General features: G+C 38.5%; 1 protein-coding gene across 13 annotated transcripts in view; it reads left to right on the forward strand.

Moving 5' to 3' along the window:
• Positions 1–23,784, forward strand: part of slit2 (slit guidance ligand 2) — a 344,726-nt gene that overhangs the window by 20,076 nt on the left and 300,866 nt on the right. For all 13 annotated transcript variants that reach the window (XM_062982142.1, XM_062982137.1, XM_062982140.1 and 10 more), the window contains exon 4: positions 22,875–22,946. In XM_062982142.1, coding sequence (XP_062838212.1) covers positions 22,875–22,946 — 72 coding nt within the window. The remainder of the gene's footprint in view (positions 1–22,874; positions 22,947–23,784) is intronic.

Below are 23,784 nucleotides of genomic sequence, written 5' to 3' on the forward strand. Positions count from 1 at the left end.
AGGAGGCAAACATGCAGAGTTCTGTCTTTAAAATCACAAAATGTTTATTTACAAAAACAATATCTACATATCTTCAGAGTTAAGAACTGGGTCTGAGCTACACTAACTAACCCCATCTTGTCTAGGATTCAAAAGAGGGAAAAATCACGAAGAACACATCTGTCCTGACACACAAGCAGAGAGCAATCTCAATACACACACCAAGATGTAAAAGTAGAAGTCAAACACAAAAGGCATGCATCCGCAAAGTATCAATTCTACATAAGCAATCAGAATGAGAGCAGAAACAGAGATGAGAGAAGAAATAGATACATCCCAACTGTCATTCAGGAGACTCAGGGGAAGTGATTTCTGAGCCTATTGTAAAGCCAACTAATTCTTCCTCATTGAGGACTGCAGACTTGGGCAGTATGGGGTTGAACTCCACCAATTATACCATAATAATATACATGTTCCTTATCTGGAATTTTGAAATTCAAGATACTCCAAAATAAAAAACTATCCTACTGAGTGGATGATATGGAGGTACCTTTGATTTTTGATGGGTTCAATGTACACAAATTTTGTTTCATCCACAAAATTATTTAAAATATTCATTACCTTCAGGCTATGTGTATAGCTACATATAAGAAAAACAATACATTTCATATTTGGACTGGGCTCCTATTTCCAGGATATCCCATTATGGTACACATATGAAAGCACAGGTATTTCCACCCCTCACCTAAAATATGAAATCCCAAATATTTCTGGTTTTAGGTGTTTCAGATAAGGGATGTTCAACCTGAATATATAGAAGATTCAATACAGAGGTAATATGTTGGGGACAGGAGGTTTCTCAATGGCTTCATCTCAAAGGAAGGGGATATACACATACTAACTGTGTATATCCCCAACCCCACCCCAACAGTAACAATAGTACAGTAGAGTCTCACTTATCCAACATAAACGGGCCGGCAGAACGTTGGATATGCAAAAATGTTGGATAATAAGGAGGGATTAAGGAAATTTTATTTATTTATTTATTTCCATCATTTATATGCCGCCCTTCTAACCCGAAGGGACTCAGGGCGGCTCACAATCTGGCATAATTCAGTGCCACTATACAGTACAAAGAGATAAAACATAAGCAATTAAAACCATTAAACAATTTAACATAGTACAATAAATAAGTTTAAAATGGTACAATATAAAATACTTAAACCAAAAGCCTATTAAACGTCAGATTATGCTATGATTTTACAAATTAAGTACCATGTTTTACAACAAATTGACGGAAAAAGCAGTTCAATACACGGTAACATGTAATAATTACTGTTTTTACAAATTTAGCACCAAAACATCGCAATGTATTGAAAACATTGACTACAAAAACATTGACTACTAACAAATTGGCTACAAATACAGATAGAATTGCATAAAATGAACTTACAGTAACAACATTGTCAAAAATTAAAGCTGTAAAACATTCAGTCCTTGCTGCCTAGAGAAAGAGCTGTGGATCCGGGCAGGAGGCAGACTGAGTTGGATAATCCAGAACATTGGATAAGCGAATGTTGGATAAGTGAGACTCTATTGTATATGTCCACAAAGTGAAACTTGTTAAAATATATTGCATGAAAAGGCTTGCTGATTTCAATCAGCTTATTTTATGCAAAGGAGTTTGGTTTACTTTTTTTGATTGATTGATGGATTCAGTAATTTTTCAAACCTGGTAGTATATGGGGAAAGTGAAGAGCAACTGCACTCAAAACTCAGGGACGTACATTTGGCTACATTCAGATGTCATTTTTGCTAATCTTCCAAGTCAAGGGCATGAACAAACTATATGTTGCACTTCCTTGGGCTTTTGCCTTCTGCCTTAATGAGTCCAATTTAGTTGAGCAACTATTCATCTATGGTTAGTTTCTCAATTCCAGTTGTCCTTTAGACAGGCGTCTGCTGCAGTCATAATGTGTTAGATCTCTTGTTAAGACAATCTGGTTTAACATCTTATTAAGCTGAAGAAGGAGTATGTGCGCACAGGGCATATTCCATCCAGTATGCCATTTGTAGAACGAAGGACTGAGATTTTCACGGAGATCTAAATCCTGATCTAAATGCTTGTATTTGAATATCCCAAAGTGTTCCAAAGTGGGGCAATGGGGCCTTTTGTACAAAAATGGCAAAGGAAACCAATTTTCATTACGGAAAAGAGTTTCAAAATTCACAAGTAGATGATGTGATATTATGAATATTTGAGTAATTACAATGTCGTTATTGTTATCTATCAGATAACATAAGACCCATATGTTGTGCTTTCCTGCTGCATATCATTTTGCAAAATAATGTAGATCTAGTAAAGGTAAAGATAAAGGTAAAGGTTTTCCCTTGACATTAAGTCTAGTCATGTCCGACTTTGTGGGTTGGTGCTCATCTCCATATCTAAGCCAAAGAGCCGGCGTTGTGCATAGACATCTCCAAAGTTATGTGGCTGGCATGACTGCATGAAATGCCATTACATTCTCACCAGAGATTGATCTCACCTATCTCATCAGAGATTGATCACCTATTGATCTACTCACATTTGCATGTTTTCAAACTGCTAGGTTGGCAGAAGCTGGGGCTAACAGCAGGAGCTCACCCTGCTCTCCGGATTCGAACCACTGACCTTTTGATCAGCAAGTTCAGCAGCTCAGTGATTTAATCCACTGCGCCACCGGGTGCTCCCTGTGTAGATCTATTTCTCATTAAATATCTACCCATATTTAAATATTCACGCCAGATACAATTAGATGTTATGTTCTTGTGTACCTTGTTCTTACTCTATTCTTATTATATTATTCTATTATTAATTTACAAGTCACAGTAAAGGCTTGTGTAAGCACTTGGAGGCAGCTGTTGCTGGCGTAATTCAACGAGATCACATATTGAGCCGCTATAATTTTGTCACATTTGCAGCTTGACACTTTTCTGCTCTAGGGTGTTGGAAGAAGTCTTAGACAAAATAAATGAAGACAAATACCCATTTCAAAACATTTCCACTCTTGTCTGCAAGCTGTTCTTTGAATTCCTGCACCTTCTTTTGTTTTACATGACATAAAATTGGTTTTCTGGGTTATACAGAAAGTCCCATTAGTAGGAGCAAAAAAAGTTGTCCCTGCTGATTTTATACAGAATGCCTGAAACCTTATATTTAATATAACTTGTGATAGAAAAAGAATGGCAGGTGCCAACCACACTCAAAATACAGATCCCTCAATCTTTGGTACTCAGCAGTTCTTCAACAACATAACAGATGCTGGATGGGTGGATGGTGGTACGCATCTGTCTGTGTCTACTCTACTATGTCTTCTCTTTCCATTCTTCCTCTTCTGATCTTGTAATACCTATTGGTGTGCTATCATAGTGTGGAGGAACCATGTCACTATCTGTGGTCAATCTGGCCGTGCTGATTTATAATAGCATGGGACAATGGGATTTTTCTTGGGGAGGGGCAGCCAGGCTCACCTTGAAGAGATTGTCTGCTGCCATGTTTGCCACTATCAGTCCTTTGCCTCATAGTCCAGCACTCCATCCTTCCCAGTTGGGCCATTTTGCCTTCCCTGTCACTCCCCCCCTCCCAATTCTCATCCTTTCTCTCTCTGAGCTATTCTTTCTGTCTTCCCTCCACAAACTTGTTTTCACCCCATTCTCTTTCCCCCTGATTCTTCCTCTTTCTGCCCCCACACTAACATCCCATCTCCCTCTGGCTATATTAGGCATGGGCAAACTAAGGCCTGGGGGCTGGATGCAGCCCCCTAGGTGCTTACACATCAGGCCCTCCTCATGTTCCCTGTCCTCTTGCCTCTTGCAGCCTGTCATATCCTTATGCCAAAAAGACAAGGGAGGAAGGCACACAGCAATGGAGAACCCTCCTCCTCCTCCCTGTATAAGGATGATGCAACTGGGAGGACGACTCAAGGAAGGCATGCGGTGGCTGAGAGCCCCCAGAGCACTCTCAGCTGCTGAGTGTCCCACCTTCCTCCTGGCATAAGGATGGGCCATAAGGATGAGGTTGACCCGAACCTTGGCCCTGCCCTCTCTCAGGCCTGCACTGCCCAGTGCATGCCCTGCCCCCATCTCTCCTGGCCTGGCCATGCAGCCCCAAGGCAAAAAAGTTTGCCCAAGCCTAGGCTAGTTCCTACTCATTGATGTTGCCAATTCCCTTGTCTATTTTCCCTTCTTTTCCTCCCCACTCTATTCCCTCATTTCCTGATTTACACATTCAGTTCCTGCTGTCCCTGCCCCATCTTTCTCTTTCTGCCTTGCTTGCTCCATTCCCCATTCCCTCCTTCACTATAACTAGCCCCCCCCCCCCCCCAATTACGCATTTTCCCCATTCCCTCTCTTTTTTGAGGCTCCTTTCCCCTGCTTTCTCATGGCTCTGGTCTCCATTTATTCCTTTCCTTCAACTTGCAAGAGGATTCTAGTAAATGTAGGAAAAAAGCAAAGAACATTCTTAAGATGTAGGAATAGAAATTGGAGGTGCATTCAGGAGAGATCAGTCCTGTAACATGTCAGTACACACTGTGAATTTTGACTGTACCTCCTTGCTGTTTTGGAAATCTGGCAACTCTACCAGAGCCGGCCCTAGGTATTTTTCAAGTGTAGGCGAACAGAATTTTGGCACCCTCCCCCCCCCCCAAACCAATTACTGAAAAATAAAAGCATTGGCTAAGTGAAAATGTTGGATAATAAGGAGGGATTAAGGAAAAGCCTATTAAACGTCAAATTACATTAAGATTTTACAAATTAAGCACCAAAACATCATGTTTTACAAGAAATCAACAGAAAAAGGAGTCTCGACTGCACCCCCGTATGTTTTGCGCCCGAAGCGACCGTTTAATTCACCTCATTTTTGGGCTGGCTCTGAACTCTACACAGATACCATTTCTTTTATATGGCTCATCATTTTATGAGGGGCCCCTGGTGACCCCGTGGGTTGTTGACCTGAAGGTTTCAGGTTCAAATCCAACCTGGGGAGAGTGCAGATGAGCTCCCTCTATCAGCTCCACTTCCATGTGGGGACATGAGAGAAGCCCCCACAAGGATGGTGAACATCAAACATCTGGATGTCCCCTGGGCAATGTCCTTGCAGACAGCAAATTCTCTCACACCAGAAGTGACTGGCAGTTTCTCAAGTCACTCCTGACACACAAAAAAAATCATTTCATGAAGTCTTCCAACAAAAGTTCACATAAACTAAATATACTTTTTGAGTTCTCTCTAACACAATGGTATTAAGAATGTCAGGAGCTGTGGTGGTTCGATGGGTTAAACCCCTTGTGCCATCTGGACTGCTAACCTGAAGGTTGGCGCTTCGAATCCGCGAGACTGGGTGAGCTCCAGTCTGTCAGCCCTAGCTTCCCATGCGGGGACATGAAATAAGCCCCCTGCAGGATGGTAACACATCCGGGCATCTTCTGGGCAACGTCTTTGAAGATGGTCGATTCTCACACACCAGAAGCGACTTGCCTCAATTAGCTTCTGACATGATAAAAAAAAATTAGGAATATTGAAACAACCAGTTTCATATTGAAACTAACAGTTTGATCATCCAAAAATAATTTTGTTTTGGGAAAGCATTTCCATTCTAAGAATATTTTTGGAATATTTAGAATAATCCTCATCATATTAATTCCTTTCTATGGAAAGTAAACATGCATCAGTGACCCTCTACAAGTAGCTGCAAGTATTAGCATAATTTCACAGGGGAAAAAATCTCACAGATTGTTGGTTAATATTAAATTACCTAATAATGGCAACTAATTGAAGACAATTCAATTTTTAAAAATCTAATGAAAAGGGCAATTTAATTAAATTTATGTTAACTTATTTTATTGACTTAAGGTAGAATTACAGCATTAATTGCATAATCAAGTCGTTAACTAAATTATTAATTACTTAAATGAGTGGTTATAAAGAATCAACATATTTTACATTTTCTAGCTGGTTCTTCACCAAAAATTGAATTCTCGTGGATTTTTGAAAGACTACTTCCTGTTTTTTGTTCTGTTTTGTTTCCCCGGATTTGTGGAATTCGAAGGTTTATGGTACAAGTATCAAACAAATGCAAATAATTTTTATGTTTGTTAGTTAATTTGTATTTTTTGTATTTTTTTGGTATTTTTATAGCGTTTTATAGTGTTTTCGGTGTTTTATTGTATAATGTTTTTTGCTGATTTTATATTGGAAACCACCCTGAGTCCCTTTTGGGAGAGAGGGCGATATACAAATAAATAATTACAAGATTAAAGTATTTTACACCCATAGATATTAAAAACAGTGTGCAAAGGGGTGATTATATAGGGCAACTAACAGGGGTACTTTATGTGTCTCAGGGAACTTAAGTTTGAAGCTCTTAACTCTGGGGCCTTTTCTAGAATCAATGTGGCAATGAGTAAACCAAAGAAAAATGAAGAAATAAGATGAGGGAGGCCTGAAGGGAAAACAAGAATGTGCTTTGGAAAATGGGGTTTCAAAAATCAACGTTGCTGATTCCTTCACTATAAAGGTCAAGAGAGGGACAAAAGCAGGGTGAAAATTTATGGAAAGCATTTGTCGGCTTCAATCTGTAATGGTTTTAGTGCAGATTTTTAACTTACATTTTGGTCGTAATGTAGCATAAACTTAATATTTAAAGGTTTTCCATTTCTGAGATAAGTGCACTTTGCATAGACAGTTAAACTTATTAACAATTAACTAAATACTCTTTTTTTCTCTTGACTTGCCCATCTCAGGAAACCGCAGCCAAAGTGAAATGGACATTTTTGATATAGTTTCAGCTTGGGGTCAGTTTATATTCTTTAAACCAGATAATAAAGGAAATTATTTCCACTTCTCCAACTGTCCTATCTTCCACTCACTCGTCTCTATATGGACATTGTATAGAATGCTGATTCAGGTCACCGCACCAGGGAAATTAATGTAGTGAGCTTTCATAGTAACGGTCATGACCCTAGCAGTGGTAGCCAGTATCACGTTTCCTGCCATAATAATGACATGGCCTAAGGATTAAAATAAACCTTAAGTTCATTTTTGTTTGCCACTACTTGTGTATAGGAAAATACTGAAATCGTGTTTATGGGGCATAGAACGTATACGAAAGTGACTTTTTACAAGAGTAGTCATTTTTTACCCAGATTCTTAGTGAAAGAAAAACATGTATTAATGTAACACTAATGTCACATCCCCTTGCAGTATTGTATTGATGTCCTTGACTAAGATAGTTAATTACAGGGTTGGTGAGAATAGAAATGTAAAGAATGCTCACACATTTTCTCAATCTAAAGGCGAAAGGTTGTTTTAATATATTGAGGCACCCTGTTGAGATAATCATAAGCTCTGTAAGGTTTGGCATTTCCATTTTTTGTGTGATTTCTTTCTTTTTTTGATTATGCACTTTTTGTGAAACCGCTTTTATCCAAAAGTAATTTGCACAGAAAACAGTATTTTTTGCACAAGAACATTATATTTCTGCACTAATTCGGTATAAATTGTCTATTGTCCCTTACCTCCACCTATACCCAGCTACTCCACTTTTTCTGGTCCATTCAGTAGAGGTTATAAGATATACAATGTTTGCCATGCCTCCAATTTTGAATACACTCACTGCGCCTGGCTATTAGTTATTGGTTCTGAGTATGTTTTTAATGTATTTTATATGCTCTATGGTTTTATATGTCCATATGCTATAAATGTATTTATGTGGTTGTATTTTATTGTGTATTGCTGGGCTTGGTCCCTAGGTGAGCCACACTGAGTCCCTTTGGGGAGATGGGGTGGGATACAAGAAGAAAGTTGTTGTTATTTGTACAGGACCAAAGTTTTTCTGTGCAGGGACAAAGTTTTTCTTCTCAAATTGATTTTTGCAAGGTCTAAAAATAATTCTATGTGTGTGTGTTTGTGTGTGTGTGTGTGTGTATACATATACAGTAGTCTCACTTATCCAACATTCGCTTATCCAACATTCTATCTAACAGTCTGCCTCCCACCCGGATCCACAGCTGTTTTTCTAGGCAGCAAGGACTGAACTTTTAACGCATTTAATTTCCAACAGTGTTGTTACTGTAATTTCATTTAATGCAATTCTATTTTTATTTGTAGTCAATTTGTTAGTAGTCAGTGTTTTTGTAGTCAGTGTTTTCAATACATTGCGATGTTTTGGTGCTAAATTAATAAATACAGTAATTACTACATAAAGTTACTGTGTATTGAACTGCTTTTTCTGTCGATTTGTTGTAAACCATGATGTTTTGGTGCTTAATTTGTAAAATCATAACATAATTTGAGGTTTAATAGGCTTTTCCTTAATCCCTCCTTATTATACAACATTGTTGCTTATCCAACATTCTACCTGCCCATTTATGTTGGATAAGTGAGACTCTACTGTATATAGCAATTCTGAAATCATTCAACCTTGATTACAAGAGAAGAAGGACTTTACATGCCTAGGGAAAAAAACAGGAAAATTTAAAAATAAAATGTAAATAAAATAAGCTTTACAGAAAAAAACAGACAAAATACCCTTATAGAAGAGTTGTTGTAGTTTACTAATTAATTATTACCTGATTCCAACCTGCAGTGGGTTACAGTGTGGGAGGAACTGCCATTGATGCTGTGAGGGATTTGCAATAGAAAAGACAGGGCTTTCTTGGTGTCTTTTCCACAGTAAATAATCTCCTTGGCACTACAGTGCTGCACCTCCGTGTTTGCTGTATATGTGCTTTTCAGAGTGTTGTTGCTCAATTGTTCCTTTTGCCAGGCAGCAACCAAAGTGGCTCCTAAATGCAAGCTTTCAGCCATCTAATAAGCAAATGAAATTATCGCTTTTGTTGCTGACTCTTTTTCATCTGGGTGGTATACAGGGAGGTGAATCTGTAGCTACTTTAGTGGCAGTACCTTGTGTGGAAGAGGCCAGTAAGATGGGATCTGCTCAATCACTGCTTCCTTCCTCAGCCAGACAGCTCAGAGACCAGCTCCAGAGACACTTGTGGACTTTATTTGTGGGGAAACCAAAGGGGTCAAGTGCCCCAAGTTTCACCCCACTCTCCCTGAACTACATAAGATGTGTCAGACTCCTTTGGGCCTATATAATAATAATAATAATAATAATAATAATAATAATAATAATAATAATAATAATAATAATAGAATATGTAAAGCAAAGTGAAGAACCTGCTTTGATTGAAGTAAAAAATCAGAAACTCCTCAAACCACAGCAGGCAAAAAACCAGTACAAGAAAACCGCACTACAAACTAGAGCTGATAGCTGGCACTATAAAACATTGCATGGAAAGTTCCTTGACAAAATTGAAGCAAAAGCTGATAAGGAGAAGACCTGGCTCTGGCTCACAAATGGGACACTGCAGAAGGAGACAGAAGGCCTGATCCTTGCAGCCCAGGAGCAAGCCATCAGAACAAACGCAATTAAGGCCAAGATTGAAAAATCAGCTGATGACCCAAAATGCAGACTGTGCAAGGAAACCAACGAAACCGTTGATCATATCCTCAGCTGCTGTAAGAAAATCGCACAGACAGACTACAAACAGAGGCACAACTATGTGGCCCAAATGATTCATTGGAACTTATGCCTCAAGTACCACTTCCCTGCAGTAAAAAACTGGTGGGATCACAAACCTGCAAAGGTCATGGAAAATGAACACGCAAAGATACCATGGGACTTCCGAATCCAGACTGACAAAGTTCTGGAACACAACACACCAGACATCACAGTTGTGGAAAAGAAAAAGGTTTGGATCATTGATGTTGCCATCCCAGGTGACAGTCGCATTGATGAAAAACAACAGGAAAAACTCAGCCGCTATCAGGAACTCAAGATTGAACTTCAAAGACTCTGGCAGAAACCAGTGCAGGTGGTCCCGGTGGTGATGGGCACATTGGGTGCCGTGCCAAAAGATCTCAGCCGGCATTTGGAAACAATAGACATTGACAAAATTATGATCTGTCAACTGCAACAGGCCACCCTGCTGGGATCTGCACGCATCATCCGAAAATACATCATACAGTCCTAGACACTTGGGAAGTGTTCGACTTGTGATTCGACAGATCACAACAACAACAACAACAACAACAACAACAATAATAATAATTTTATTATTATTTATACCCCGCCCCCTCTCCCTGAAGGGACTCGGGGCAGCTTACAGCAAGCAACAATACAAAAAGTATAAGCAATAAAGGTAAACAACAATGACAATAAAGTATTATCATTTAGCATATATAATAACATAAGTATTAATAAATAACAGTTTAAAAGCTATTTGCCTTCTAAAAGACAATCTAAATATATATTATCGTTTAAACCAGTCATTCCTATTATTGAGCTAACCAGCTCATGATCATTTAGTCATGTCCGATAGTTAATACAGTTTAGCAATTCTCAAAGCCAAGTTTTTAGCTCATTCCTAAAGGTTAACAAGTTGGGTGCTTGTCTTATTTCCTTTGGAAGAGCATTCCAGAGTCGAGGGGCCACTGATGAGAAGGCCCTCTCCCTCGTCCCCACCGACCTTACTTGTGAGGGTGGTGGGATCGAGAGGAGGGCCTCTCCAGCTGATCCTAAATCCCAATATATTAGTCATGTAGAAGGAGCTCAGCTTTGCAACATAGGCACTAATGTGTCCTTTTTCTTCATCGTACATGGTATTTCAAAGTGTGTAAGAAGTACAGACTTGGCTAAAGCCCTTGTCTAGTCAGTCTGCTACCGATGTACAATTCAAAGTGTTGGCTTTAGCCTATAAAGCCCTAAACGGTTCTGGCCCAGTTTACCTGTCCAAACATATCTCCCTCTATGAACCATTACGGAGGTTAATATCTTCTGGGGAGGCCCAACACTGGGTCTCCTGAGTCACAAGTACAACGAGAGACAAGCCTTCTCAGTGGTGGCTCCTTGGCTCTGGAACTCTCTCCCCAGTGAGATTAAATCAGCACCCTTCCTCCTGGCCTTTAGAAGAAAACAAAGACATGGTTGTGGGACCAAGCTTTTGACTAATAATGCAGTGCAAAGAATAATTAGGAAATATTTGCAATGACAATCGGAATGGCCGTGGTCAACAATTTTTGGATTACGTGATTTTAATATTTATATTATTATCTTTTTAATGCTTTCTCTTGGTGTTTAAATGTAGTTTGTATCTATCTTTAATGGTTTTAACGATTTTAATTTATAGTTACAGTGTTCCCTCACTTATCATGGGGGTTATGTTCCAGGACCACCCACAATAAGTGAAAGTCTGCGAAGTAGGGACACTATATTTATTTTAATATTTATACATTATTTTAGTAGTTATACACTATTTTAAGTCTTTATCAACCAATCGTGTGTTAATAAATCGCTTCCTTCTCCTCCTGTTGCCGCTTGGGCTCCTTTTCTCTCCCTTTGGCTTCTCCTTCCTAACTTCCTTAGGCTGTAAATTGTAATTTTTATTATTTATAATAGTCTTTTAGAGTTTATTGAAAAACTGCAAAACAGCGAATCTGCGAAAAGTGAACCGCGAAGTAGTGAGGGAACACTGTATATGTTAGTGTTTAGTTATGATTTTTTTCCTATTATATTTATTTATTTATTTACTTACTTACAGTAATTATATTCCGCCTTTCTCACCCCGAAGGGGACTCAGGGCAGATCACATTATACACACATAGGGCAAACATTCAATGCCCATAAACACATCAAACAGAGACCGAGACAGACAGACACAGAGGCAAGGTAACCTTTTCCTGGGGGGATGTTCGATTCTGGCCACAGGGGGGAGCAGCTGCTTCATCATCCACTATGACGGCACTTCCTCATTCCAGGTCGTAAATTAGTTAACCTTGCCTCCCCACTTTTTTTAATAAGTGGGACCTTATTTCCTACTTGATAGATGCAACTATCTTTCGGGTTGCTAGGTCAGCAACGAGCAGGGGCTATTTTTTTTTATTTTTAATTGACGGGTGCTCACCCCGCCACGGGCTGGCCTCGAACTGATGACCTCATGGTCAGAGTGATTTATTGCAGCTGCTCAACAGCCTGAGCCACAGCCCGGCCCCATGTATATGTATATGTATGTTGACATTGAAATTTTTGCCATGAATATGTTGTAAACCACCTTGAGTCCCCCTCAGGGGTGAGAGAGGCAGTATATAAATATTTTTTACCCCAGTCCCCCAGATTTCTGCCCTGAATGTTCATACTCATCCATCAATCTCCCTCCCTCTTCCCTCCCTCGCCATCCCTTTTTTGTCCAATCCCTTTTTTATTGTTATTTGATCTGTTTTATTGTTATTGACTGGGCCTGGCCCCATGTAAGCCACCCCGAGTCCCTTCGGGGAGATGGGGCGAGGTATAAAAATAAAATTATTATTATTATTATTATTATTATTATTATTATTATTATTATAAAGAGCTTTGTGTTTTACCCCTCAACATACCTTTGTTTTTTAGCCTTTTAGGTGTTATGTACATGCTGCTATGAGTTTTTACCCCACTTATGGTCTATGACCGTAATAAAGATTTTGATTTGATTTGCTATAGTAAATAAATAAATATCTAACAAAACCTGTTTTTGTATTATGGATATGTGACTACCAGTATTAAATGTTTATTGTGTATCTGTTGCCATGAAAGCAACCAGTTTATTTATGGAAGAAGCAAGATCTGAAATTATAAGTTTGAAGTGTCATCTGTAGATAATTATTACTAATTTTTGGCTGTTGTACACTGCTTGTTAGAGTGAAATCTATAAGGACAGAGAAGGCTTGAATGTGGCACCAGACACTGGAGTGTGTGCCACACTTGTACCACATGGATTTACTATATGCAGCAACTGATAGTAGGAAAAACCCATCCCCCCAGAAACCCCACTAATGTTCATTTGTTGGTCCTATCTCTGGATAACTGCCAACCCCGAAGCAATCAGGGAGCACTTTAAAACACTTTGGCCTGGTTTTTGATAGGTGAGGTCAAGATTTCACAGTGGTTTGCTCTGACATTTATCTGGATATGTGTGTTCATTTTACAACTGCCCTGAAGCATTTGGGATGGGACTGGTTTGATACTGAAATGAATAAACATCAATGGCAATCACCTAAGGCTACTGCTTTTACTGCTACTCTTTTATAATGGCAAATACCGACATGCACCAAGTGCTTCCAGACTAAGAGCACTGTTCATTCTAGTATCTGTCTTCTGCAGTGAAAGAGAAGAAAACAACATTGCTTCTTTGAAACCCTGAGTGTCTGTGTATGGATTCTAAAGGTTTTTTCTTTTAAAGAAAAAAAAGTCGTGTATGTTTTATAGGTGCAGATGCTCTTGGTGATTAGGAATATATAAACCAAGGGTTTAATGCTTCCAGGCTTCTGTCTGATGGTAGATAATGAGCTCAAGTAGAGAAATATGCTTTCGAACAGGCCTGGAGGGGAAGAGCAGAAAGCAGTGACTCCTTGTTAAGCAGGGTTGAAAAAAAACCTTCTTTTACTCACATGCATAGTTTTAGGCACACAACACATTCTTTATCTCCAAAAAGAGCAGAGGGAAATAAATTTAAGTTTTGCTGTTATGATTAACTTCAATTATTTATATGCATCTTTCTCTCCAAACTCAAAGTAGTATATAGATTCAAATGTAATATATGATATAATATACATTGCTGCATTTTGGCCTAGATCACCCTCCCATTTTACTCCACTTTTTTAAAATGGTGGTCCTTCTATGTCATCATCTCATGTTTTAAAATAAGTTTTTACAGTGATTGTGTTCTTATTGGATTATATGTCTAATGTGTTTTATTTGATTATTGAAGCTGTCTTTACCTGTATTTTACTGTGTTTTTATTTGTTTTTGGGCTTGGTTCCGTGTTAGCCGCCCTGAGTCCCTACAGGGAGATGGAGGCAAGATAGAAAAATAAAGTTGTTTATTTTTAATTATTATTATTATTATTATTATTATTATTATTATTATTATTATTATTATTATTATTATTGTTAAATGCAGTGTAGTTAGAAAACATATGAAAGATCAATATCAAAAAGCACATTAAACAACATTTAAAAACAGTGGTAAGAATGTGAATGAAACATTGATACAAGTTTTTTTGCAAAGTAAAAATAAAAATACACACCACCCTTTTATTAATGAAATAATATGTGACTATTCTTCTACACTGTTTTTAAAGGCATCAAATAGATGCCGATGTGTAATGCCGCCATAAGTCCCCTTTGGGGTTGAGAAAGGCAGGGTAAAAGTGTTGGAAATAAATAAGTAAATTCTTCCTAAAATCAAATTATGGTTTTGCACCTGTCCTTGTACAAGGTCCAATTGTCCATCATAGTGCTCAATTCAAACCTGTTACAAAGCAGTTCCTAATTTGATCATTTTGATTTCTTAAATTCTTACATATACCCTGTTCCCCCCAAAATAAGACAGGGTCTTATATTAATTTTTGCTCCGAAAGATGCTTTAAAGTTTGTTTTCAGGGACAGTCTTATTTTTCCAAATTGACTTTTTTAATGTATTATATTTAGGGCTTATTTTTGAAATAGGGCTTATATTTCGAGCATCCTCAGAAAAGCTGAAAAATCATGATAGGGGTAGGTCTTATTTTGGAGGAAAACAGGATAGTTGGAAAACTTGAGAATAACACAGAAGGGTGCTAAATAACACCTCGGAAATGCAAATAAATCGGTATGGTTTCAGACTGACAGTTTCTATGACCTCCACATGCCACAAGTTCTTAATGCAAGTCATCAGCATTTTTCTCTCTCTTTTTTTCCCCTCCAGGACCATTTAGTATTTTTTTAAAAAGAGAATGAAATGTAAAGCAGGTAAGGCAGTAAGTTTTAAGTCAGTCTCTGGAAGAAGAGTATGCAAGCTGTGTAACTGAAAACTGTGTGTACTCTTTGCTAACTGTAGTAGTTTTAGCAGTATGCTTAATTAATCTGAGTCTTGTTCTCATGGCACTCTCTTTAACAGGTCTAGAAGTCAAATTGCAGTGAGAAGTCCTGTTTGCTCTTTGCAGACCTTTTTAGAAATTCCAAGGCAGGAAGGCTGTTTATTTTTCCCACATCTGTTTTGTGCTCATTCTTTGAGACACTGTTTGCTAGATGCTCGGGTTTTTTTAACCACTTATATTAGTTGCACTGTTGCAAAATGTCAAAATAAGCATCCCTGGATCTGTTTTTTAAAGAATTAAATTTGCATTGACTATTTTATTTTTAACTTGTTCTTTATTCATTGCAGTTTAAAGTTTTCTTAGCTTCGCAGTTTGCTTTGTCTGTTGCAGACGCTTATTAAAGCTGTAACTTTTAAATTCCTGTAGGGCTGATCAGGGTAAGCAAGATTAGTCCTACAGAAAATTGAACTCATTAATAGAAAATATCATAGCACACTAATAACATTTCATGGTTTTTACTTTGTTCTGTGATCTCTTCAAACAAAGGTCTTTAGATGCTTTGAATTTCTAGTGTCTTTAAATTTTCCTCAAATAACTGTGAGGCCCTTCTTTGCATATTTAATTCTTTTCTTAATTTCTAAATGTTGTTTATACCGCATATTTAATGGTCTTACTGATTTTAATGCATAGTTATATTTACTGTTTTAGATATATGATTTGGTTTTACATGTATGTTTGGCATTGAACTTTGCCATTATTATGTCGTAAGCCACTTGGAGTCCCCCCAGGGACTCAGTAAATATATATATATATATATATATATATATATATATAGAGAGAGAGAGAGAGAGAGAGAGAGAGAGATAAGGGAAATGATTAATATAATTTATTTATTTATTAAACTTGTATACCGCTACTCCCAGTTTGGCTCGGAGCGGTTTACAAAAATAGATTAAAACAATACACTTAGCTTTAAAATAACAATAAAAACAATACAAACAACAATAAAAGCAACAATAAAATAATATAAGATATTTTTTATTAAACTTGTTGAGAAAACAATGTTTAACATACGTGGAACATTTCTGTTTTCCTGTTGGGCAGCATTTAAGCCAGGTCTTGTCTCCCATAATCATTTATTTATTTACTATATTTCTGTCCCACTCTTCTCACCCCAAGGGGGACTCAGAGTGTACAAATATGACAAAATTGAATGCCTCATTGTCAATACAATAGACAAAGACAAAATATAAAGCGATAAACCAATAAAACATTTAAATACAATTAATACAGATTAAATCATAATACCCAGTCCCAAGTCGTTGTTCATAGTATTGCATTTAAGTTGAATTCCATATTTCATATTCTATATTCCATTTTACGCTACTGCCCAAATGCCTGGTTCCAGAGCCAGGTCTTTAGCTTCTTCCTAAACATCAAGAGGGAAGGGAGCAATCTGATGTCACTGGGGAGGGAGTTCCATAGCCACCCTGTCTTTCGTTCCCACCAGTCATGCTTGTGAGGGGAGTGGGATTGAGAGTACCCTGTTTCCCTGAAAATAAGACAGTGTCCTTTTTATTTTTTTTTGTTGCTCCCAAAGATGCACAAGGTCTTATTTTCCGGGGTGTCTTATTTTTCCATGAAGAAGAGTTCACATTTATTGTTGAGCAAAAAAAGAGAGAACATTATATACTGTACAGTAGTTGTCATCACAAACCAGCATAACCAGACAAACTGTGAATCCTATCAAGAACTTCTTGTTACTATCATTATTTCCATGTACAACAATCTATGGTATGTACATTTACCAATCCTGCATGCTCTGGTGTTCTGTTTAGTGGGCATGCTTCCAAACAAAAATTTTGCTAGGTCTTACTTTCGGGGGAGGCCTTATATTTAGCAATTCAGCAAAACCATTACTAGGTCTTATTTTCAGGGGATGCCTTATTTTCAGGGAAACAGGGTAGGACCTTCCTAGCAAATCTTGGTGCTCTAGCTGGTTCATAGGGGGAGATACGTTTGGACAGGTAAGTTGGGCCAGAACCTTTTAGGCAGGGCTGTAGCCGGGGGGTGTGGGGGTGTGTTAAAAGTTCAATCTCCGCCAAAATGTGTCACATTAAAAAAAAACCTGGTTTGCTTATAAATTGGTTAACCAGTTTGAATTCATGAGTAAACCAGGTTTTGCCGGGGGGGGGGGGGGGTTGAACCCCTTTCTGGCTACTGCACTGCATTTATAGGCTAAAGCCAGTACTTTGAATTGTGCTTGGTAGCAAACTGGCAGCCAGTGGAGTTGACACAGCAGGGAGGGGGGGGGTGTAGGCGTCGTGTACGTCACCCCAGTAAGCAGCCTGGTTGCCGCCCATTGAACTACTTGGAGCTTCCGAACAGTCTTCAAAGGCAACCCCATGTAGAGCACATTGCATTAGTCTATTCGAGATGTAATAAGAGTGTGGACTAGCATGACCAAGCCTGGCTTTTCAAGGTACGGGTGCAGCTGCCACATAAGTTTTAATTGTGCAAAAGCTCCCTGGCCACCACCGAAACCTGGAGTTCCAGGCTCAGCGATGAATCCAGGAAGACTCCCAAGCTGCAAACCTGTGCCTTCAGGGCGAATGTAGCCACTTCTATTCTAATAATACTTTTAGGCAGTAAATGGAAATCCTTATCTATATCTTATTCTTTCTGTATGATACAAATATATATCTTACTTACTTAGGCGATCCCTCGTAGTTCGAGGATTATTGTCTTCCATCTTGGGGGGGGGTGTCCGTAGATGGCTGAAGAGACCTATTCTTGATCTGCATGTTCTCCCGCAGTGAGGACATCGGATTCCAGGTGGAAAGTGGTTCCGGTCAGGGTTGGCTTGACGCTCCTTCCTCTTGGCAGTTTCTCCAAGTTTCTCTCAGTCACAGCTGACCTCCAATTAGAGCGCTCAAGGGCCAGGGCTTCCCAGTTCTCAGAGTCCATGCCACAGTTTTTAAGGTTGGCTTTAAGCCTATCTTTAAATCTCTTTTCCTGCCCACCAACATTACGTTTCCCGTTCTTGAGTTCGGAATAGAGCAACTGCTTTGGGAGACGGTAATCGGGCATTCGGACAACGTGGCCAGTCCAGTGGAGTTGATGGCGTAGGAGCATCGCTTCAATGCTGGTGGTCTTTGCTTCTTCCAGCACGCTGACATTTGTCCACCTGTCTTCCCAAGAGATTTGCAGGATTTTTCTGAGGCAACGCTGATGGAAACGCTCCAGGAGTTTGGTGTGATGTCTGTAGACCGTCCACGTTTCGCAGGCATAGAGCAGGGTTGGGAGGACAGTGGCTTTGTAAACAAGCACCCTGGTATCTCTACGGATGTACCGATCATCAAACACTCTGCTTCATTCTGAAAAATGCTGCGCTTGCAGAGCTCAGGCAGTGTTGTATTTCAGTGTCAATGTTAACTTTTGTGGAGAGGTGGCTGCCAAGATAGCAGAAATGGTCAACATTTTCTAATGTTACACCATTAAGCTGTATTCCTGGCATTGCAGAGGGATTAGCTGGTGCCTGCTGGAAAAGCACTTTGGTTTTCTTGATGTTCAGTGAGAGGCCGAGCTTCTCATATGCTTCTGCAAAGGTGTTTAGAGTGGCTTGTAGGTCTTCTTCTGAGTGCACACAGACTACGTTGTCATCGGCATATTGGAGTTCTATAACAGATGTTGTGGTGACCTTGGTTTTGGCTCTCAGTCTGCTGAGGTTAAATAGCTTGCCATCTGTCCGATAGATGATTTCCACTCTGGTGGGAAGCTTCCCATCAACAAGGTGAAGTATCATAGCGATGAAGATAGAAAATAAGGTAGGGGCAATAACACATCCCTGCTTAACACCTGATTCCACCTTAAATGGGTCACTTTGGGAGCCGTTGCTGTCCAAGTAAATGGAAATCCTTATCTATATCTTATTCTTTCTGTATGATACAAATATATATCACTGCATACTTGAAGAGCCCTTCCTTGTAAATTTGCCATGTCAGTTTCTAATAGGCTTATGAAGTTGTAACAACTGAGCAAAGGGGATGCTTTTGGCTCCTTCCCTTTGCTTACCCTTGACATCATTAATGTTTCAAATATGGACTATTCCTAGCTTATCTGGAACTTGTTGCATATAATGCTAGATATTGGCCCCATCCAAGAAATTTGGTAAAAAACGCAAGTTTCAGGTTATAGAGAGGCATGAAAGGATATCATTTGCACTTTCACTCCCCTCCCCTATTCATTACCAGACTGATAGCTTAAGGCGAGGGAGTAGTTTATATTGGGGTATCCATTAAATGTCATCTCTCAGAGCAATGTTATTTGGCATAACAAGCACTTTCTCTTGAAAAACGTGTTTTCTTTTTGGAATAAAATTATATAAAGATACCCAGTATCAGTCAAATTAGGCAAATGGAATGCTGTAATTCATCACCTCTACCCCACCCCAGGCACCTCTCCCTAGGGAGCAAAAATATTTAAGAGCCTAGCTCTTCAGGTATGCTAAAATTGACCTGTTTATAGTGTTCAGTAACTTCATTATTATTTTTATTAAAACAACAATGTAAACAAAGTGTATGCCATTGAGCTGTTATGTCTTAAAATATTTACAAGGGTTCCAGTAAAAATAATGTTGGAGAAAAGCTTTTCAATTTGTTTTAAACCACATTCAGTGTACTTATTGAATTTTCCCCTCCGTAATCAAATTTTTCAGTAACTGCAGTGATGGTAGGGAAACCCTTTTAGTTGTTGCATAGCATGCCAAATTAACATAGTGTAGTCCATTTGATTCGTTTTGTCCATCAACACATGGTGAAGGAATGATTCTTGAAAAGTTTTTGGTATATTTCTTTAAAAAATCAAAATTCCCATTACTTAGTTGAGGCTGATAGTGGGAGTTTAGATGGTGATGGGACTCTGTAGGATGCAATGAGGGCAAGACGTGGATGAACGAAAGGAAGATTACACTCTTATCTTCTCCGTGTGCATTAGCAAGACACGTGTAGGACATGATGACATTGTGATTTTCTCTCTTCTCCTTGCATAACACATTACCGTAGTCTACTTCTGATTCTGCTGGCAGGTGGAAAAGAGTGCTTGTCATATCTGTCCAGAGAGACTGAAGTTCATACAAGAGCTTGCAGATTAGACCAAGCTCCTGACTGTCAGCCCCAGTTTGCTGCCAACCTAGCAATACAAAAGCATGCACTGCGAGTAGATCAATAGGTACCACCTTGGTGGGAAGGTAAAAGGGCGCCCCGTGCAGATATGGGAAACATGCCGGCAACAGATAGGAGAATCTACGGATAGCAGGCTACTAGGCATGGAAAAATGGAACAAGAGCATCTCCCCATGACCAGAAGTTGAGCATTGCCTCCAGACGCCGGAGATGAAAAACAGGGAAGACTTTTACCTCTGGGTTGTTGTGTATATCCGGGCTGTATGGCCATGTTCCAGCAGCATTCTCTCCTGACGTTTCACCCACATCTATGGCAGGCATCCTCAGAGGTTGTGAGATACCTCTGTCATATGCGTTCTGTAATCTGCTGTCCCTCTGGGGAGATAAAGCGGAATATAAATAAAATGTATTATTATTATTATTTGCCTTACAACCTCTGAGGATGCCTGCCATAGATGTGGGCAAAACGTCAGGAGAGAATTCTTCTGGAACATGGCCATACAGCCTGGAAAATGCACAACAACTCATGAAAATCTTTGTCAACACTTTTACCTCTATCTGTGTATGTCATTGTGTAGAAAGGCATTGAATGTTTGCGTCATATGTGTTCTGTAATCCGCTCTGAGTGCCTCTGGGGATATAGAGCGGAATATAAATAAAGTGTATCATTATTATTATTATATTTTATTATGACATAGCAAACAAGATAGATATGCTGGATTTCATATCACAAAATCACAAGTCGAACATTTCCCAAGTGTCTAGGACTGTGTGATGTATTTTCGGATGATGCGCACAGATCCCAGTAGGGTGGCCTTTTGCAGTTGGCAGATCATAATTTTGTCAATGTCTGTTGTTTCCAAATGCCGGCTGAGATCTTTTGGCGCGGCACCCAGTGTGCTGATCACCACCGGGAGCACCTGCACTGGTTTCTGCCAGAGTCTTTGAAGTTCAATCTTGAGGTCCTGATAGCGGCTGAGTTTTTCCTGTTGTTTTTCGTCAATGCGACTGTCACCTGGGATGGCGACATCAATGATCCAAACCTTTTTCTTTTCCACAACTGTGATGTCTGGTGTGTTGTGTTCCAGAACTTTGTCAGTCTGGATTCGGAAGTCCCATAGTATCTTTGCATGTTCATTTTCCAATACTTTTGCTGGTTTGTGATCCCACCAATTATTATTATTATTATTATTATTATTATTATTATTATTATTATTATTATTATTCAAAAGTTTTGGACCAAGGTGTATTTATTTATAAAGCCCTTCTTCTGGTTTAGAATATTAAGAGGTAATATTAAAAACGAGGGGTCCTCTGTTACGCTGTTACAGCGATACCATCAAGATCATGAACTCGGACAAATAAAGGTTTCCCTAACTCACTTTCTGCCCTTTTGTCCCACTTTCTCCTCATTTATTAATTGGCAGTAAAACTACATCTTCGTAACCTGTCACTTGACACACTTCTGAGAGATTCAGCAGTATGCAGAGACTGCTGTTTTATCTTTTGGAAGTACTCTTAGCAAGTTCCAAAGTGTTCTTTTCTGGCCTAGGAATTCTTTGGGTTTCTGTTGGATCTGATGTGATATATTGCAGTTCCTTTGATGTTGGATAGGAAAGTATGCTAGAAATCCTTTTGAATAAATATGGGCATACTAATACTAATAGTTATTTTATGTTATTATAGTATTTTATTGTATTAATTTTTTAGTGTTTTTAATTATTTTTTAGTATTTTTTATTATTTTTATTGTATTATTTGTATTTATTTTATTTTTTATTCTTTTTTTATTTGTTGTGTTTTTATTATTTTATTTTATTATTTTTATGTATTATCTTTTATTATTTGATTATATTATTTTTATATATGTTTTTTAATTGTATTATTATATTTTGTTTTTTTTTTAATTTGTTTTTTGTATTTATTTTATTATTTTTGTTTCTCTTTGTATTGGGTTGCTCTGAGTTCTGTGGTCTGCCTGGTCATGCTCAAGAGAATCCAGTTCAAAGCAGATAATATATGATTATAAATGGGTTATATAGCTGTGTGGAAGGGTCTTGAGTCTACACTGCCATATAATCCAGTTCAAATCAGATAATCTGTATTTTATAGGCAGTGTGGAAGACGCCTAAGTGAGGCCTAATTCTGCCTGTCCTCTGGGTTGAGTGGGTTGCTAGGAGACCAAGTAGGTGGAGCTTAGCCTTCTAACGGGCAGCAATTGGATAAAAACAATTATTCCTCTCCCTCTAATTAGGACTTTATTTTTCTTTTCTTTTTGTTGTCGGAACCTAGGGGCAAGGATGGTGGATTGTGCTGCCAAATTTCTAGGTTCTGGGGCTTGTACTTTTGTTGTTTAGTGGGAGGGAAGGACACCATTACTCATTTATATATATAGATTTCAAGGTTTAGTCTGTTTAATTGGCAATACTCCCTGAAGAAGAACAAACTGCTATAATATTGAATGGTTCCTTTAAGCAAATCTTATGGAGAGTCACTGTAAATACCTGCAGTAAGGCAGTTTCTTGGCTTATTCTTGGTATTTTCCAACATTTTTTGTTCATGTGGAACAGTGCAAAGAGGAATTTAACTCATTTATGTACATTTTATATTAGCATATATAATTATAATGTAGTGGTGTTTTGACTTACCTTTTCTACGTGGTCCCTGGAATTAAAACTATCTCTTCCTCCTGCATGAGATGTCTAGTTTGCTCACATCGGAGTAGAGTGCAAATATTATGATTATTTGAGTTGTAAGCCTTCTTTTCTTTTTCTACCAAAGGCGTCTGAACAGAAATAATCTTCAGCTCCTTTCTGAATTGCTGTTCCTTGGGACTCCGAAACTCTACAGACTGTAAGTAAATGTAATTACATGTCAATTTTGAAGCCTTTGGGATGGTTCTCAATGTTTCGGTGTTATAAATAAAACATGCCTATAAGTGTTTTATTTGCTCCTGGAGCCAAGGCACCTTCAGTCCTTCTTTTTCTTTTCTTTTTTATTGATAGCTCATGTGGAAAGCTTTAGTTTTGTTTTTTAGTTTCAACAGCTATAATTGACTGGTTTAAATTCTGAAATTGGGTTAAAGGTAATCTTGGTTTTTCATTCTTCATTTGCCACTGCTTTTCACTGATGAGGTAGATTGAATTTTTGCCTGGAATTCTGGTTGGAGGTTCTTCTTTTCTCTTTGTTTACAATGATATAGAAAGGAAATGGTCTGAAAAAAACAACAGAAAAGGTCCACGAAGTTGTGGTTTGAGGAGGATTGGCATTCTTGTAGTGTGTAATTGTGGTTTCTGAATAGTGGGATTATATTATCCATGTAATGCTGGAATTTAAAAATTAAGACTGCTGAGCTTTTGAAGGCTTTTCTTGTCAAGTGTGTTGTGTGTTGTGATATCCTGTCTCTTTAATTACAAACCCAAGGATTTGAAGAGCTACACAATGGTTTCTCAGACCTCATGTAACTCTCTTGCAAAGTAGTGCAACTGAAGGATTTCTCAGAAGTCTTTTCTGATGTCTGTGCTGTTGAAAGAGGAAAACATACAATAAAGAAGACCCTTTTAAATGCTGTCTGATTTCTTTAAAGTCTTGCCTAAATATAATACTAATATTGGTACCGAAGACATAAATGACATTCGGCATTACTTTGAGGTCTAGACATCTATTATTGCAGTATTAATATGGAGTTGCC

The sequence above is a fragment of the Anolis carolinensis genome, chromosome 5 (assembly GCF_035594765.1).
Source record: "Anolis carolinensis isolate JA03-04 chromosome 5, rAnoCar3.1.pri, whole genome shotgun sequence".
NCBI classification, from domain to species: domain Eukaryota; kingdom Metazoa; phylum Chordata; class Lepidosauria; order Squamata; family Dactyloidae; genus Anolis; species Anolis carolinensis.